Source organism: Trematomus bernacchii, unplaced genomic scaffold (genome assembly GCF_902827165.1).
Source record: "Trematomus bernacchii unplaced genomic scaffold, fTreBer1.1, whole genome shotgun sequence".
Lineage (NCBI taxonomy): Eukaryota > Metazoa > Chordata > Actinopteri > Perciformes > Nototheniidae > Trematomus > Trematomus bernacchii.
In genome coordinates this window covers 2,976,196-2,992,782 of record NW_022987973.1, presented here as the reverse complement: position 1 = coordinate 2,992,782, position 16,587 = coordinate 2,976,196, and the positions used below count along the sequence as shown (strand labels likewise).

General features: G+C 39.2%; 1 protein-coding gene across 3 annotated transcripts; it reads left to right on the top strand.

Annotated features, from left to right (window-relative positions):
* Positions 1 to 4,755: 4,755 nt before the first annotated feature.
* LOC117471795 lies at positions 4,756 to 11,340 on the top strand. 3 transcript variants are annotated; one of them, XM_034117019.1, is made up of 10 exons: positions 4,756 to 4,893; positions 4,969 to 5,033; positions 5,118 to 5,229; positions 6,375 to 6,523; positions 6,660 to 6,808; positions 6,959 to 7,115; positions 8,326 to 8,428; positions 8,547 to 8,625; positions 9,249 to 9,319; positions 9,405 to 11,340. In XM_034117019.1, the coding sequence occupies exons 1-10, from the start codon at positions 4,880 to 4,882 to the stop codon at positions 10,390 to 10,392; spliced, it is 1,887 nt and encodes a 628-aa protein (XP_033972910.1). In that variant the 5' UTR covers positions 4,756 to 4,879; the 3' UTR covers positions 10,393 to 11,340. The 3 variants fall into 3 exon arrangements, with proteins under 3 accessions (XP_033972910.1, XP_033972911.1, XP_033972909.1); XM_034117020.1 differs by having other exon boundaries at positions 6,956 to 7,115; positions 8,329 to 8,428; XM_034117018.1 differs by having other exon boundaries at positions 6,956 to 7,115.
* The last annotated feature ends 5,247 nt before the right edge of the window (positions 11,341 to 16,587 follow it).

Genomic DNA, 16,587 nt, shown 5'->3' with positions numbered 1-16,587 from the left:
AATAAACTTGATTCTTTCCTGTGTTATGATGAGACTTAGTTTTTTCTCTGACTGCTTTACAGTCTCTGACTTCTCATGCAACACGGCGTGCCACTCAAAGCTTAAACAGGTGTTAAGACTTTGGAAGGCACTGTATGATCCCACTTAAAGCCTTATGTTCTTATTTCTTCCACATGAACATAACTTGCTCACAACTCCTTGAACAAGCGCGCTAGTAGTCTTTCAAAACACCTTAAATCACTTGGAGACATTCATTTTTTTAGGTTTTCAATAAGCATAACTTTCAATAAATGTTTACAATCGTATAATAAATAACTAATTTCAAAAATATATATATTTCCCCAAAAAACATTATGACAATTTATTGGCACACTTTTTAGTAAAAGTCAGATAAGTCATAAAAGTAATAAAGACATGCATAAATGAAAGTCTTCTTACCTGCATGTTATATGGGAAGAGGAGCAACAAACCTCCAGCAAAGCTCTCTGTGTGCTCTCAGCTATTGCTTGCAGTTGAATGAGGAAAATAACCTCTATGGAGGCTATATACTCCCAGTCTACTATATACGCACACGGTCTCATTCGGAAAATAATCACATGGCTTTCATATTGGAAGCTCAGTGTGACGCGGAGGGTCAGGTGCCGATAAGGAGTTATGGAGTCTAACGTCACAATCTCCATGACCCAATATGGAGGGGGACTGAGACCAGCCCCCAGAAAACCAACAGGAAACCACAGAACTGTAGCACACAGAGCCAATATTTCCAATCCCATCACGATTACATTACACAGAATATTACATAACAATACATTTCATGTAGCTGACACATTTATGAAAGCCAATTACAATTAGTGCAAAAAAACCCATAAAGATACAAACTCAGAACAACAAGAAAAATGCATATATATTGCTTCTAGGAGGCCAGACCATTGTAATCACTGGTGCATTAGTATAAAATGGGCAAAACTCTTTATATATATATATTTAATGGCCAATGTTGTTTTTTGTTAGTAACAGGGAAGCGATTTAAAAAAAACATCAAAATTAATTTAGTTTTGAAAAAAAATAATAACATAACAGAGCCTGTCATACATGCTTAATCAAAAAATGACTTAATTATCTTAAACAGCTTCCTGGTTTATCTCCTGCAGGGAGGTCAGAGGTCATGGTCAGTTTATCTGTAATACGCAGTGAGCTTGAACTTTAAATCCATCAACCCACTGTTGACAAAGCATAAAAAACTGAATCTGTTATCAAAGCTTTAAATTGTCAGCTTTGATTTACCACTGGAGTCTGCCACTGCATCGTTAGAGTTACACACATGCCATTGCAGATGCACTGAAGAAGAAATCTGTGATCCAAACAGTTCTATGTTCTTTACTTCTACACAGGACGCTCCTCCAGTGTCAGGACTTGGAGCCGGCCCCTGGCCTACGCTTTGTTGACAACTCCATACTAAGCCATTTCTCCACCCTTCCACACCATGTGCTTGTCACGTCACGCCATCTCTACAGCACTCTAATGTTACCACCACACGTTCGCTCTCCACTGCTCAGTAGTACATTCTCCTTGGCAACTGTGCAATGGAAATGCTACTGCAGCACACATCACATAGTGAACCATTACACATTACATTCCATATATATATATATATATCAAAATAATAACTCAGCACACAACTGACCTAATTTGGTACCAAATTAAAATGCTGTATCATTAAAATAAAAATAATTTAAGAGACTCAACTCAATGTAGTTCTAAAGTTTAATACTGAAATGGAATAGAATTCACAACCACTATTTTTGCTTTATGTTGACCATAGTTGTAAATGCAACACACTATAGTGTTATCATTGTACTAGTATCTGCTATAGTGCTTTAGCTATTTGAACATGTAGTGAGATGCTGGGTTATAATGTAGGTGGTAAAGAATACGTAATTGTACTGCAACATACAGGGTTTGATTCCTGCTGCTCCGCATGTGGATGTCACTGCCCACCCCTGTCCCTCAGTAAAACAAAAATAATATACTATTATTAAGCAATAATGACTGACACGCACACCCAAACACGTGTGCTCAACAATGGTGGCTTTGAGTGACACCATTCATAGAGTGATATGTGACAAAGCTCACGTACTGTACTGTACTAGTTGCACACTGAGGTGTGAGGCGTTATTTTCTTCACGCACTACATCATAGGTCAGCTCTTACATTCAAATCTTATAAAATCCCAATGGGGACATTGTACAATCAGCACTTTGTATATCAAAGCACATGAACTGACACTCAAGGTTATATTTAATTATATTTTATTATTGAAGCAACTGAAGCCAGCATTCTCTGGCATACACACACACACACACACACACACACACACACACACACACACACACACACACACACACACACACACACACACACACACACACACACACACACACACACACACACACACACACACACACACACACACACACACACACGCTAAATGTGTTTGATGTTGTTGAGTACTCCGAACATTCTGTATGACCTTCGAGAACAGCACAAGGGAATATAAACACAAAATTAACTAGGGAGAAACATGCCTAGAAGTCTTAAGTCAAGTAAGCATATATCTGTGTTTAGCGCACAGTATTACTAAAATGTATTTCTTTGATAGAAAAACTGAAATACTGGGCAAATTGAAATGTTGACCTAAGGATGGCACTCGAAGAGTAGTCAGGCAATCATTAGAGATGCAAATAACTATTTCTACAACAAAGTGCATGCATGGTCACACACCCAAAAGATAAGGGATATATCACTCTAAACTATATTGTAGGTATTAGTGTAAAAATTAGGAGAACCTCAGAGTCATAAGATTCATCCCCTGGGCACCATGCATTTCTGTACCAATACGTCAAGGAAATATATTGTACAATTGCACAGATGGACGAAAGGGACGAGCCAATTGATCACCAGAGCCATCCCTAGAAGCATGTATGATAAAAACGTGTCCTAATGTCTTTATTTGATACATTTCAACTGACTTTCTGAATTGAAACCCAAAGTAAACATTGATGAAATATCATGACAAAATAGTGTACCTTATTAGTCCTCAAAGATCATAAGATCCAATGCTAAAAATGTACATATGGCACCTCAGATAGAAAATACACTGCATAGGATGCTAAAACAAGCACGTCAACACATCGTGCTATACCCAGCTGACTACATACTACCAACCCTGCTTTGTAACACTTCCAGTACAAAGCTCCAGCTGTTTATCTCTTGTCCCAGTTCCATTTTTACAAATGTAACATCATCTTCATCTCACACTCTCTATTTTACTCTCACATCCAGAACATTGTAGTCATGATATGTGTTGACTGCCATTTTTAATTATTTGGCATGACACTGTACAACCTTATCCCGTACATTAACACCCTTGAAAAAACACACACGGTAGCAGCAGACAAGCAGAAGTGGAGCAGTAATTCAAAATTGGATTGGCGAGCATTCAAAAGTGTCAGAGCATCTTGTTGGCCTTGGCCTTTGGGACATATTGTATATTGAAAATAGAGCAGCACTGGTTCATTACCAGGTGGCGATTTTTGTTCTGGAACAAATATGAATTGTTTGTCCCTGTTTTCTATTACTAAAGGCAGAAAAGAAAAGAAAATGTATGAATGTCAAGTCATTTAAACAGCTTTCTGGTCCCTCTGGTCTATCTGGTTTTGGTTTGATTTTGCCCACAAGTTGAGGAAATGTACTTTGTTAAATTCCAACACTACAGGTCAAACAGATAAATGTAACTTTTTATTGCATGTGAACACACTCATACAACGTCCACTAGATGGCGGAGTGTGTCCTATGCGTTTCCTCGTTCGCAGTCAATACAGTAGGCCTGTCTCTGCCTGTCAGGGGTTTCATAATTGTTCATTAGTAAAACACTTTTACACTTTTTGCCACATGTGAAGCTTTTCTTATCAAACGTTTAGGGCATCTAATCTAATCATTCTCAAGGTAAAACAATTAGTAGTGTAGAGTGTTTTCTGTTTGAGTGGAGCAATCTGTCAATTTAATAAACTATCCATTTTCGAAACTAGCAACTGAAGCATACAAAACTATACATTCACCCATGCAGTAAATAATGTAAGCATGCAATAAAAACCTTACACATATTAATCCCAGCATTGATTTGGAGTCTATGGAGCACAAGATATAAGCTTTCGGAAATATAGTTTAAATACAAAATAAATACAAAAAGTGTGTTTTTTTGTTCAAATCAAATAGACTTTGGGCTAAAAATAAAAAAAGAGGTGCGTCTGATATCTGATACGGATTTGGAGTCACTGGATCACATGGGAGCTGTGAGAACAAAAGTTAACTATTAATGAGCACGAAGATATTTAAAATAATAGTGGTTTTATTACATTTAAACTGTAATATATGCATGATCCCTATCATATGTAAAACACTGTGTGTAGGAGCGAGGGATCGGTTATGAACTAATCCTCCACTGCAGACAGTCTGTGATCCTTAGTAAAAAGACCGGAGTGAATGTTTGTCCAATATCCTACCCATAAAACTAACTTCTCCTCGGTAAAACACATCAAATACCAATGAATGCTCCATTTAAAGTAGTCCTATACCACATAAATCAGATGTCGTCCGAAGAGAGTGAGTTGCTCACTGTCAACTCTTCGAGGAAATGGGAGTGGGGATGAATTTCCTCTGAATCATGGCGCAACATTTCCCGTAACAGCTTTCCATATCAGGAAGCCTTTGAGACTCATTACAGTACATGCAAAACACGCAGCACGTTCCCACGAAATGGGTCGGTGCTGCTGAGTTGGTTTAGTGTTTTTGAAATAGAAGTGGAATACATCGTTTCTAAATGGAGCCAACCAGGTAATGTGGACTTTAAGAAGTTGTTACTTCAATAATCCTATCATTAAAATAACGCTGCTATTGTGTTTGATTCAGGCGAGCTCGCGACAGGATGCCTTTCGTCCTGTTCATTTTAGGGAATATTGCAACAGCTCTCTCTGGTACGTATATTGGACAGTGTTTTATATTCTATATGCAATACATCGTTCTCATAATTAATGTATTGGTGTTTATGTATGTTTCAGGACTGACTCTTAACTGTACCAACGACTACGATGAATTTATGTTTTGCCAACTTGAAGCTCAAAACTGCACTGAATACCGTATGATTCTACAAAACGACTCCTGGAAGAACAAGTGAGATGATGTTTTTAATTGTTCACCCCTGCAATGTAATAGGGTTCTACTACAAAGCTAGTTCATTTATTTACACTATCGGTTTATGAGCAATATCAATAGTGCCGATTACGATTCAAGATTCAATCGGCAGTGGTTCCCAACCCTCTTCCTTAAAGGACACCTTATTATTGATTAAACTAACGACCCCTGACCAGAGGTGGGAGAAGTACTCAGGTCTTGTACTTGAGTAAAAAAAAGTACCAGAGTGTAGGAATACTCTGTTACAAGTAAAAGTCCTGCAATCAAATGTTACTCAAGTAAAAGTAGAAAAATATTATCATCAACATATACTTAAAGTACTCATTATGCAGAGAGGTCAATTTTAGAATAATATATATTTTACGTTTTGATTATAATTATTGATGCATTAAAGTGTTATCAAAGCTGGTAAAGGGGCAGCTAGTTTTAATCACTTTGTAAACGGCATGGTAGCTTGTGAATTTACTCCAGGTGTAACTAAAGTTTGATTTAAGTGTTGATTATATTTTACATAATTAATCCAAATCTGCAAAGTAACTAAAGGTATTAAATTAATGTAGTGGAGTAAAAGTACAATATTTACCCCCTGTAGTGGGGTATAAGTACAAAGTAGCATATGGGAATACTCAAGTAAAGTACAAGTATCTCAACATTATACTTAAGTACAGGACTTGAGTAAATGTACTTACTTCCCACCTCTGCTCCAGACTAATGTGAAATGAGTGTGACATCTTTTAAATATTGCCTCAGCATCTGTTTTACTCTTATTTTTTGAAGCTTTTATTTAATGTTTTTGCAACAATCATACATGCTAGATAGGCTTATTTTATTTGACAAAGTCAGTGTTTATTCTTCCTGATGCTTGATCAATATTCTATTAGCTTTGTGGGTTTAAACTGCCTAATTCTCTAATGCAGGAAGAAGCTTTCTTAATATAGCTTGTGATCAGGTCTTCACATTGCCCTTTCTTGTCAGATTTAAAAGTGTTTGTCCAAAAATAATAATCTATTCTTTACAATTGGCAATTTACATTTTTCATAGATAAATAAAATCCTGTATAATATGCCACTTTTTGGGGCCCATTTAGGTTCAGAACATAATGTATGTTATGTTGTATTCCACAGGCAGAATCGGTGCGCTTTCGAACAGTGTGATGCTGGACCGTGTTGTTGCTCTATTCAAATGACGCTAGTAAAGGGGGAGACTCATACAGCGACAGTTTGGAAAAGAAACAAAACCATGGAGTCCAAAATCATTAACGTCATAGAAACCAGTAAGTAGATTTCCCATAAATCTAATCTGTACCTCTCAAAAATATACTGATTCAGAAAAGCAGTGAATGAATGTTAAACTGGGTTGAGGATGGGAAATAACCTACCCTTACTTTTCTTATCTCTATTCTTCAACAGTAAAGCCCAAAACCCCAACAATCGTCTCTGTGAAAGAATCCAATGGGAATTTTCAAGTCAAGTGGAAGACAAACTATGATCACACAAGTTGGTTCAGTAACAGCTTGAATGCTATAGTGACTTACCATAAAAAAGGAGACAAAGAAGAGGTAGGAGCAATGTCATATGGACTGCATAGGCGAACATTTTCCCTGGAGACGTAGACTTTCCTGTGGTATTTTAATTATGTCAGGTTGCTGTTTAGTTAAAGGAACTATAAAAGCTATCTTTTTTTTGTCTTCCTTATTTCTCCTTAGCAGCATTCTAAATCTTTCAAACCAAGTCAACTTGATGGAGACTATTACTATGAGATACTTGGTGGACCCTTGGAGCCAAATACGAAATATGAAGTCAGCGTGAAAAGCGTCACGAATAACAAGTTCAGCGACAGCAGTAAGGAGGGGGAATTCACAACCCGTAAGTGTTGTCATTTCTTTATAAGCCTGATTAAACCTCATATTTCTTAGACGTGATACCTTCAGCATATTCATATTTATTTTGTTAGGTGAAATATGTGATTTATCTAGGCTGGATTTGACTTGTAATTTGAAATCTTGGACTCTTAAACCTTCACAATCTCAACTGGAACCTGTATTTTATGTTTATTGAAATATGTTCCGAAATAATGAACATATTGTTGTTATGATGCAATTTTACGTATTTAAATGCAGTTTGAAGTATGAAAGAATGGGTATGATTTATAGCGCATCCACCAAAAAAGTCACTTGAACCACAACAGCTTTTACTCCAGCAAGGGTGCTACCAAACTGCTACTCAAGCACACAGCAGCTACATCTGTTACATTAGATATTTGTTGGTTTTAACATCAGCTCACATTGTCAAAAAGGAAAATCGTCTTTCTGAGATTTCCATGACTGTGATGCTTATGTCGGAATTCATTGTTGTTGTATATATTTTTTTCATGACACTGATATGTGAAAACAGAATGCCTTCCTTGTCTTGGGTTTTCCCCAGGATCTGCCAGCTATTTTCCCTTTAACAATCTCACAGAGTATTCTACCAGGGATGTGCTCTTGCATGTCCTATTTTGGTATTGTGCGTCAGAGTTGTATTGCTTTGCACTCCAAAAAAAAAGGGTCAACTTTTATCGAAGAAGCCGTCCACTTTGGGCCCCCACTGCAAACTGGTCTCATTGATATGAAAAGCAAGGCGTTTAAACAGCTGTGCAGTGCTTTTTGTGTGATATCTCATGGATTTATTAGCCAAACTGGACTCTACTTACTCTGTGTTTTCTTCTGTGTTGTTCCACTATAATATCGAGCACACTAATGTAATTGCACCCACCCACATTCTCTACACCCAGTGGCAGTCAGAGATGCTACGCTCTACCATTGTACTTTCAGCTTTCAACAAGGCCATTAGCATTTCTGTAATGAGATGCAGTCACTGAAACAGAAATAAGTCTTGAATAATAAGGCACTTTAAAGATGTGATAATGCTTACAGCTGCTGGGTATTAACAGTTGAATCTCCCCACTGTCACAACAAACACACGGCCAGGGCAGATTTACAGGCGAACAAGAGCCTCTTTAGTTTATCTCTCTGCTGCATGTAATCTGTACACATATGAAGTCATATCTAAACTTCAAACACTTTTTCTCATACAGTAGCTGTGAACAAGGACAAAACTCTCCCGGCCGTGGCCCTCATCATCAGCCTCAGTGTTGCTGCTGTCCTCATCAGCGTTGCTATGTATGGCTGTTATATAAAGTAAGTCATACAGAAAAAAAGATATTGTGTTGTTGTAAGTTTTTTGAAAGCCTAACACTGTAATTCTTGTTGTGTTGTGTCATGTTTGTGATGTGTTTATTTGTTTGTGCAATTTTAGGCTCAAAACAAAGTGGTCGGACATAGTTGCCAAATGTCCAAATCCAAAACTACTGCTTTTGCATTCAAGTGAGCAAGAGGTGAGTTACAAAGTGATCTGTGCCAAAATCTGAAATCTGAAAACACTACCATCCGTTACTCATTCTGTGAAATCTGATGGCAGTTGCAATTATTATTAAATTACTCATTATTTAAATAATGTAAAGTTTACCTACATGTGCTGGAAATCTTGGCAATGGCAATATAGGAGTAGCAGTTTATGTGGTGTTTTCAAGGTTGGAAAAAAGCTTGAATTAGAGTTTTTCTTTTAGTCAGCTGCAAATATGGTTTGACCCCAAAACAATTGCAACAAAAGGTTTTTCAATGGATTATTGTAGTATCAGGTGAATTTATCTTTTCACCCTTTTTAGAATGATGTCACAAAAAACAATTGTGGATGTTTAAATCACAGGATTTTAAGTCATAAAGAAGTGCACTAATCAGTATACTGTATTTACTGTATATACATTTGTATTTAACAATAGCAGAAAGGTGCTGAAAAAGCTTGAAAATTCACCTTGAAAGACTTCAAAATGGCTTTAATTTCACGTTTAAAAAGGTGAAGGAACCATTAAGTATATTTGGCTGCAAAGTTAACAGATAAAGCTCGATCAGAAATGTTCCATATCTATATTTTTAATTGCTTTTATCATCCTTGTTTCAGGTCTTGAAGCCTGCCCCGCCGATCCTCTCCTCTGTCTGGGTAGACTCCCCCGATCCAGAGGACAGCACATGGTTAGTGTGGCTGCAATAGCAACATTTCCTTCAAGATTTCTATGGTTATATTGGCAGTTTAAGTAACCCATTTCTCTGTATTCAGGTCGGAGGGTTCAATGAAAGACATAAGCAGTGGGAGCCCTCAGCAAAGCAATGGAATCAGCACTGGCTCTTCTTGTCTTAGTTATGCTAAGGTAGAACCCACTGACATTATAGCCAGAGTTCAGGATGCCCTTTGTTTGGCCTTCCCTGATATACGCCCGATGTCACCTTTGACTACCAATCTGCTCACAGAACCAAACAAAAACTTTGGTTTGCCCTCCTCTCCCTACAAACCCTTTGGTGTCAGAGCTGATGACACAAGTATTGGATCATATTGCTTTGACAATCAAACCTATTGCAGCCTACTTCCCAACTTCGATGGCTCTGATGTCAAGGCTGAAATTCTTTGTGACTCTGAATACCTTCATAGTTCGGGGGACATTGTACCCCGTGTTGACCAACAGGCACTGGCTTGTCCACTTTTTAAGTTACCACCAGGGGATTCAGCTCTTATGCCAATCGACATGTCATACCAGCAGAACAATGCAGATTCTTGGGGTGTTTCGCATGCTGAAGACTCCAGTTTGTCCTCAGGGTCTAGTGGAACCAACACAAATGCGTCATGCGATCATGTGTCCGGAGTTAAATCTGACGGTGAGGGCTTTGATGAGGCCGTCCATGATGCAACAAAGCTACTTGAAAAAACAGAAGGGGTGATAATATGTGATGAAAACCCCTTCTACGGCGGTGTGCCTGCAGGCTTGCAGAGCCTCCTTCCAGTATACGACGACTACCAGCCATTTCAGAGTCTGGTGGAGCAGCCTGGTCATTTGTTTACAGAGGAGAAAAGAGGTGAGAAAGAGGAACATGTAAACACATATCCAGAGGAATCATTCCCCAAGATGCCTCAAAGCTTCTTAGGACCCCTTGCTTCAGGTTTCATTAACAATGTCCAGTGTCCCTCCACGCTCCAAACACAGTTTCTCTCTGTGATCCCTGCTGACCAGTCAATGCCAATCATCACAGACAGCGGCTATCACAGTGTTTAGCTCGGACTTTTTATGCATTCATTTTTTGTGTTAACTTCGTCCTTGTTTAAATTATATTGAGGCATTTTTGATAAAATGTAGAGCACAAGGGAGAGGGAGGATGTTACAGACTTTGAATGGCGTTCAAGCCCTTAGGAAATACTCAAGTTTAAGTTTTTATATTACTATTTTAAAGGCTGCAAATGAAAAAAAATGAAAAAACATTGCACCTTAAGAGCAGTTGATATTGATAATTTGTAAATACCTTGCAACTGTGTATGATTGATTTAGTTAAATATCCAATTTTGTACATAAGAAACATTCATGTAAAGTGTATCAAAAACAGAATATACTTGTTTTTAGTTTTAAAGGCGCGCTTGATCCAATGCTTGAACAAACAGCTCACTTATCCGTATCTAACGTCATTTTTTTGTTACTCGGTTCATCGGACATGTTTTCCATAGATGTTGTATAAAGCTTGTGTAAAGCTTGCTTAACCACCCAGTCTGTATCGTAAGTAAGACTTGTGAAACATACAGACGAGTCATTTCCGGCAGATTACTTCAACTTCGCTGAGCTTGATTTGGCCAGAGCGCTCATCATAAGAAAATAGTATATGTCCCCAATTGTGATATTACAGCCAAGCCTTTTAAGGAAAATGAAGTTAACCCTTTGTTTTATCATAATCACAATCATAATGAGCATGTGTTATTCAGGATTGTGAAATGACTTCCTCATTGCTCTTCTTTGGAACTGCTGAGCCACTTCCACAGAGACACACCCCGTCACAGCAAATATGTAAACTCACATGAACTCGTTTTACTATAAAGTTCAGTTCATTATGTGCAAAGAAGACATTGCTGCTGATTGTTAAATTGTTGTTTTAATGTAAAACAAGCTATTTTCTTATTTAAATTGTGTTGTAACAGAGGACATTGTATATCTGCAAATAACAATCAAAAACAAGTGCATGGCTACTCTTTATTGCATTTGAAGGAACTTATGAAAGATGGCATGAAGACTTCCTAAAATGTACTTCCTTAATTTAACGCAGTTTCTGTTGAAACTGGGTATAAGGGCATGAAAGTATTTGGGGATGACAAGTATATTTACGTTTTATTTTCTGAGGGCCTCCAAAGAGTAGAGAGTTTTTGGAGTTAAGGTGACAATTGGTTCAAAGTACAGATACATTTACTTGACCTCCCAAGATTTTATGTTAATATAAACATGGGTAAATGGATAAATTATAAAACAGTATGGTAATATCATCTCAAAATATTACCAAGATTAAAATAAATAATTCACTATATATTGAAATGTAATGTATTAATTCAATATTATTTTAGCATGAATACAAAGTCATATTTTAACATAACTTATTGATCAATTGAATAGGATTGCAAGAGCTACGCTATTTTATTATAAATAGCACTCCAACACATTGTACATCTCTAAAAGTGGTTGACCAACAGCTACAGAGCCGGCCAGCTAACCAATCAGAGCAGACTGGGCTCTGGTTTCAGACAGAGGGTGAAAAAAGGTGCTGCAGCACAGGCAGTCTGAGAAAAATGTTTGAACATTAAAGCATGTAAACATGTCACAGTAGAGACACAAAATACAAATATGACACCTGAGAAATCAGCATAATAGGGCGCCTTGAAACATGACTTGGCATGAAAACATTATGCTCAAAAGAGAGGATGCCAGATGTAGCTACAAGCTAATTTTCATCTGCAGTCCCTGGGCAGGTACTGACATGACAATCAACAAACAATAAAAACATTACTCTGTCTCTACTTATTAAAAATAAAGACAGTTCAGAGCAAGGATAAACATTAGAATACCAGTACAAGCAAAACATTTTTTAATTTAAAGCTCCCATGTCATGCTTTTCCGGTTATTACCCGTCCCCTTGTGTGTTATGAAGGTTTTTATGCATGTAAACGGTGTGCAGAGTCAAAACCCTCAAAGTACACCCTGTAGCGAGTACAACTCTAACGCAGAAAATACCTCCCCAAAACGCCTCGTTGGAGATACGTCACTGCCCATTTGAGTCTTCCATGTAGTTCCGGGTACGGCATGATGTCATGCGGTACCCGGAACGAAATGGACCAATCCCGAAGAGCTATGGCCACACCCAGACTAACATTTACTGTTGGAAGCTCTGGTTCAGTTCACAATCGATCCAGTCATGCCAATGCCGAGAACCTGTTTCCTGAAATGTGAGGAGAAATCTGAGCTGTTTGTCCTACCGACAGAAGAACCACGACGAAGTCAGTGGTTGAAATTTATTTTTAACACTGTTCCTTCAGAGGTTCGAAGAACTGGCATTTCACAGACGAAAGCTTCCAAAACATTGCCCAGTTTCAGGCCGGATATGCACAGCATTTGAAACTGAAGGACAATGCTATTCCTAGTTTGTTTGGACCGTTTGGAGCAGGGGAAGATTCGGGTGCACAACCTGTAAGTTTGCATTGTTATTTGTGTATTTATCAAACAAGGTATCTACCACGACTGTTTAAATGTGTAAACATGTTTCGGACTGCTCAGCCAGTGCTAACTGTGCTAACTAAGTTGCTAGCGTTTCCATATCAACTCTAATATCAGCAGATGGCCTTACATACATGTATCTCATAGCAGGAGAATGTCTGCATTCACACACCAAATACTCAGACAGTATTCCGGGTGATTTGCCGTACGGTCAGTCGCGAAACGTAATTACATTATAGCTGGCGTAGCGTGTATGCTACCGAGCAAACAACAAGGCTACTAAGAGCTAGACATGAGTTTGCTCGGAAAAACATTTTTTTTATGCCAGCTACAATGAATGTAGCAGACTACCAGAGTTGGGTGTAACGCGTTACTTTGTCGGTAACGGAGTAGTGTAACGCCTTTTATAATTCAGTAATCACACTACAGTTACTAACATTGCCCCGACACGCGTTACTTCGTTACTTTTATAAAATCAGTCATAATCACACTGACAGACAAGAGGGGTTTCCGCCGCAGGTTTATATGTACGTAATCTGCGCGATTTGCGCGTCCACATCTCCACGTGCAGTGCTGCATAAACATGGCTGAGTCAGCGATAACTTTCGAGGGGTGGAGGCATGGGCGTAATTTCCACTGGGGACAGGGGGGACATGTCCCCCCCACTTTTCAAAATCCCATTTGTGTCCCCCCCACTTTTTAAATGTGTTTATTATTTATTTTTTACGCAAGCGGTCATCGTCAAGGAGGAGCGTCTGTGTGTGTGTGGCACGAGCGCATCTTGTGAGAGAGAGATAGAAAGAGAGATAGGGGGTTGTTGTTAGCTCGGAGCTAACGGAGATTAGTAGCTGTTTCAACAATAAGGAGAGGGAGAGCTCTTTCCTGTCGGACTTTGAGAGACTGAGAGAGAGACAGACAAATATATAGAGAGAGAGACAGAGAGAGTTACGTGGGTTGTTGTTAGCATCTGGTGCTAGCCCAGAGCTAACGGAGATTAGTAGCTGTTTCAACAATAAGGAGAGGGAGAGCTCTTTCCTGTCGGACTTTGAGAGAGTGAGAGAGAGACAGACAAATATATAGAGAGAGAGAGACAGAGAGACAGAGAGAGAGACTGAGAGAGAGACTGAGAGAGTTACGTGGGTTGTTGTTAGCATCTGGTGCTAGCCCGGAGCTAACGGAGATTAGAAGCTGTTTCAACAATAAGGAGAGGGAGAGCTCTCTCCTGTCGTAAAACAGGTTCACATGGATAGGATACTAGATAAGTGTGCACACTCATTATATACACTACACATTTTTCTTGGATTTGTTAACACTATAGTCCCTAATATATTTGTAGAAAGGCAGGAAATGGAATTAAATCGAGAAAATGTTTCATTGCGGAGGACCCCCTGTTTTGTGTCCCCCCCACTTCTCAAACCAAAGTTACACCCTTGGGTGGAGGTATGCCCATTATTTTGAGTTTGTCCGAAGAATAGACAGGAATGTGACGGTGAGGTGCAAACTGTGTCCAGGCCAGAAGCTGTTATCCACTGCTGCAAACACCACGTCAAACCTCAACAAACACCTGCAAAGAACACATGCTAAGGTGAAGCTAATAGCTAAGGACCCCCGAACCCAGAGTGAGGATGTTGTGAGTGCGCCGCCGCCGACTCCGAAGCAGCAACAATTACCGGTAACCAAAGCAGAGATGGACAGGCTTGTAGCATCCTTCATAGTAGAGAACATGTTGCCCATTTGCACGGTGGAATCACCATCACATCGTTCAGAGATATGCTGCGCAAAATACAGATAGCAGGAGACAGAGGACAGCCATAGTCAGAGCTATCTGGATCAGTCTTATGCGACAATGGAAACTGAACTAAAGAGAACATTTCAAACTTTAGCAGTCTGCCTGATCTGCCTGTAGGGAGGGGCGGGCCGGCCCTGCGAGTAAAGTAACGAGTAAAGTAACGAGTAAAGTAACAAGTTACTTTATGTAGAGAGCAACGAAGTAGTGTAATATATTACTTTTTTTTAAAGTAATATGTAATATGTAATATATTACTTTTTTGTAGTAACGACCCCATCTCTGCAGACTACCCATATAAGATTGCAATTATAAACACGTTATTGCTAGCCTAATATGAACCACTAGCTTTTGTTCATAGTAGTTTTATTACACTCCATTATAGTTGCCGTTCCTCCGAGCTAACGTTCATATCGTGTTTACTAAGGTAAACAAGAAAGCTAGGTTAGCATATTAGCTGGCAAGCTTACTGTGTTGATTATATAGATGGATTCGATAGATCCACACTCCTACCACAACTACTACTAACAAATCTAAAACAACTAAGTTTCTCTAATATTTTGTGATTTGCATTTGATTTCGTCCAGCCAGATCCTGGCGGAAAATACATCACGGGGACGGGACTACCACACTGAGGCCTCGTCCTAAAAAGCCCCGGCTGCGCCCAGGCAAGATGCCGACAACGGGGAGGAATGGATGATATACCGTGTACATATGTATATTTATGTTCATTTTGTACATTTCTAAAAATAAAGTTTGATGGAAATACTTAGTAGGCCTATCCTTTCTTCCCTGAATTATTTGCTCCTATAACATATCATTCATATTTAGCAAACCATGATTTGATTTCTCATCAAACAGTAGTAGTTTATTACAGGTAAAAATAACTTACTCTTTGTTATGACCGGCTCGTAGGCCACAACGGAAAGACAAGGAGACATACACAAGTTTACAAAACCACGGCACATTTATTGTGGTAAATGCAGAGATAGGTGGTCGAGGGGAGAGGATCGCCGAGTTCGTCCTTCTGCAGCCGCTTTGGAGAGAGACAGGGGCCGCTATGTGACTCCGGGCAGCTGGGCTTAATAGCACCTCCGTCGAGGTGTCCGTGATCGCGCTGATTAGCCTCTTCAGCTCCACCCCATCGTAAGACCTGCAACACACCTGCACAAAGGCCCTGGGGCCGTTACACTCTTCTATAACAACAGTTGTAGGTACAGTTTGGTTAGTTAGCGTATAAAATATACGGCTGTACCGACGCCATTATAAGACTGATGTTCTGAGAGCGAGCCGAAAAAAGCACTGTTAGACATGGGCGGAGCCTCAGGGAGGGGGGGGCAAGAGCTCCAACGAGTCGTTTAGTGGAGAGAGTGAATACTGCTGAATACACATACTTTACAGAGATGCTGTATGCGAAACCAATGTGAGTTTGGAAAATTGCACAGTATAAATCTATTTTAGTATACCTCAACAATGTAATTATGATCAGTGGAAATGGCCATGACATGGGCCCTTTTAAGTTTCTTTTCACCATGGGATAGCGTAAAGGTCTGTGCAGTGTTAACTCTGCTTCCATCTGGTGGTTTTACATGAAAGCCCAGTGCCTCACTGATACCACTTGTAACTTGATGGAAAACCACGTCCAAAAAAAAATCAAAAACCACATTTTGTTTAGCACTGACCTAAACCCAGCAGGTGACTTTGAACTAATGCTGAGTCCTCAATTCAGCATGTAGAAACGCAGGAAAAGCATTAATACACTTTACATGCTTTCATACTGTACAGTATTTCCTGTAATTGGAGGAGCCGCCTAAGCAGCGAGGCAAGTTATTGGAGGAGGAGAGCTTGTCGCACCTGTGAGGTCCTGGATTGGAAGATTACAGCAGAAAAGGGGTGGGTGTCCCTGGGTAACCTCTGATTATACTGAACTCCTGGGAAAT

Excerpts from the sequence above, each read along its gene's own strand:
- LOC117471795 (XM_034117018.1), top strand. Across the intron at positions 5,230-6,374 it reads AACGACTCCTGGAAGAACAA|GCAGAATCGGTGCGCTTTCG; the intron begins GTGAGATGATGT and ends TGTATTCCACAG. Across the intron at positions 8,626-9,248 it reads TGCATTCAAGTGAGCAAGAG|GTCTTGAAGCCTGCCCCGCC; the intron begins GTGAGTTACAAA and ends TCCTTGTTTCAG.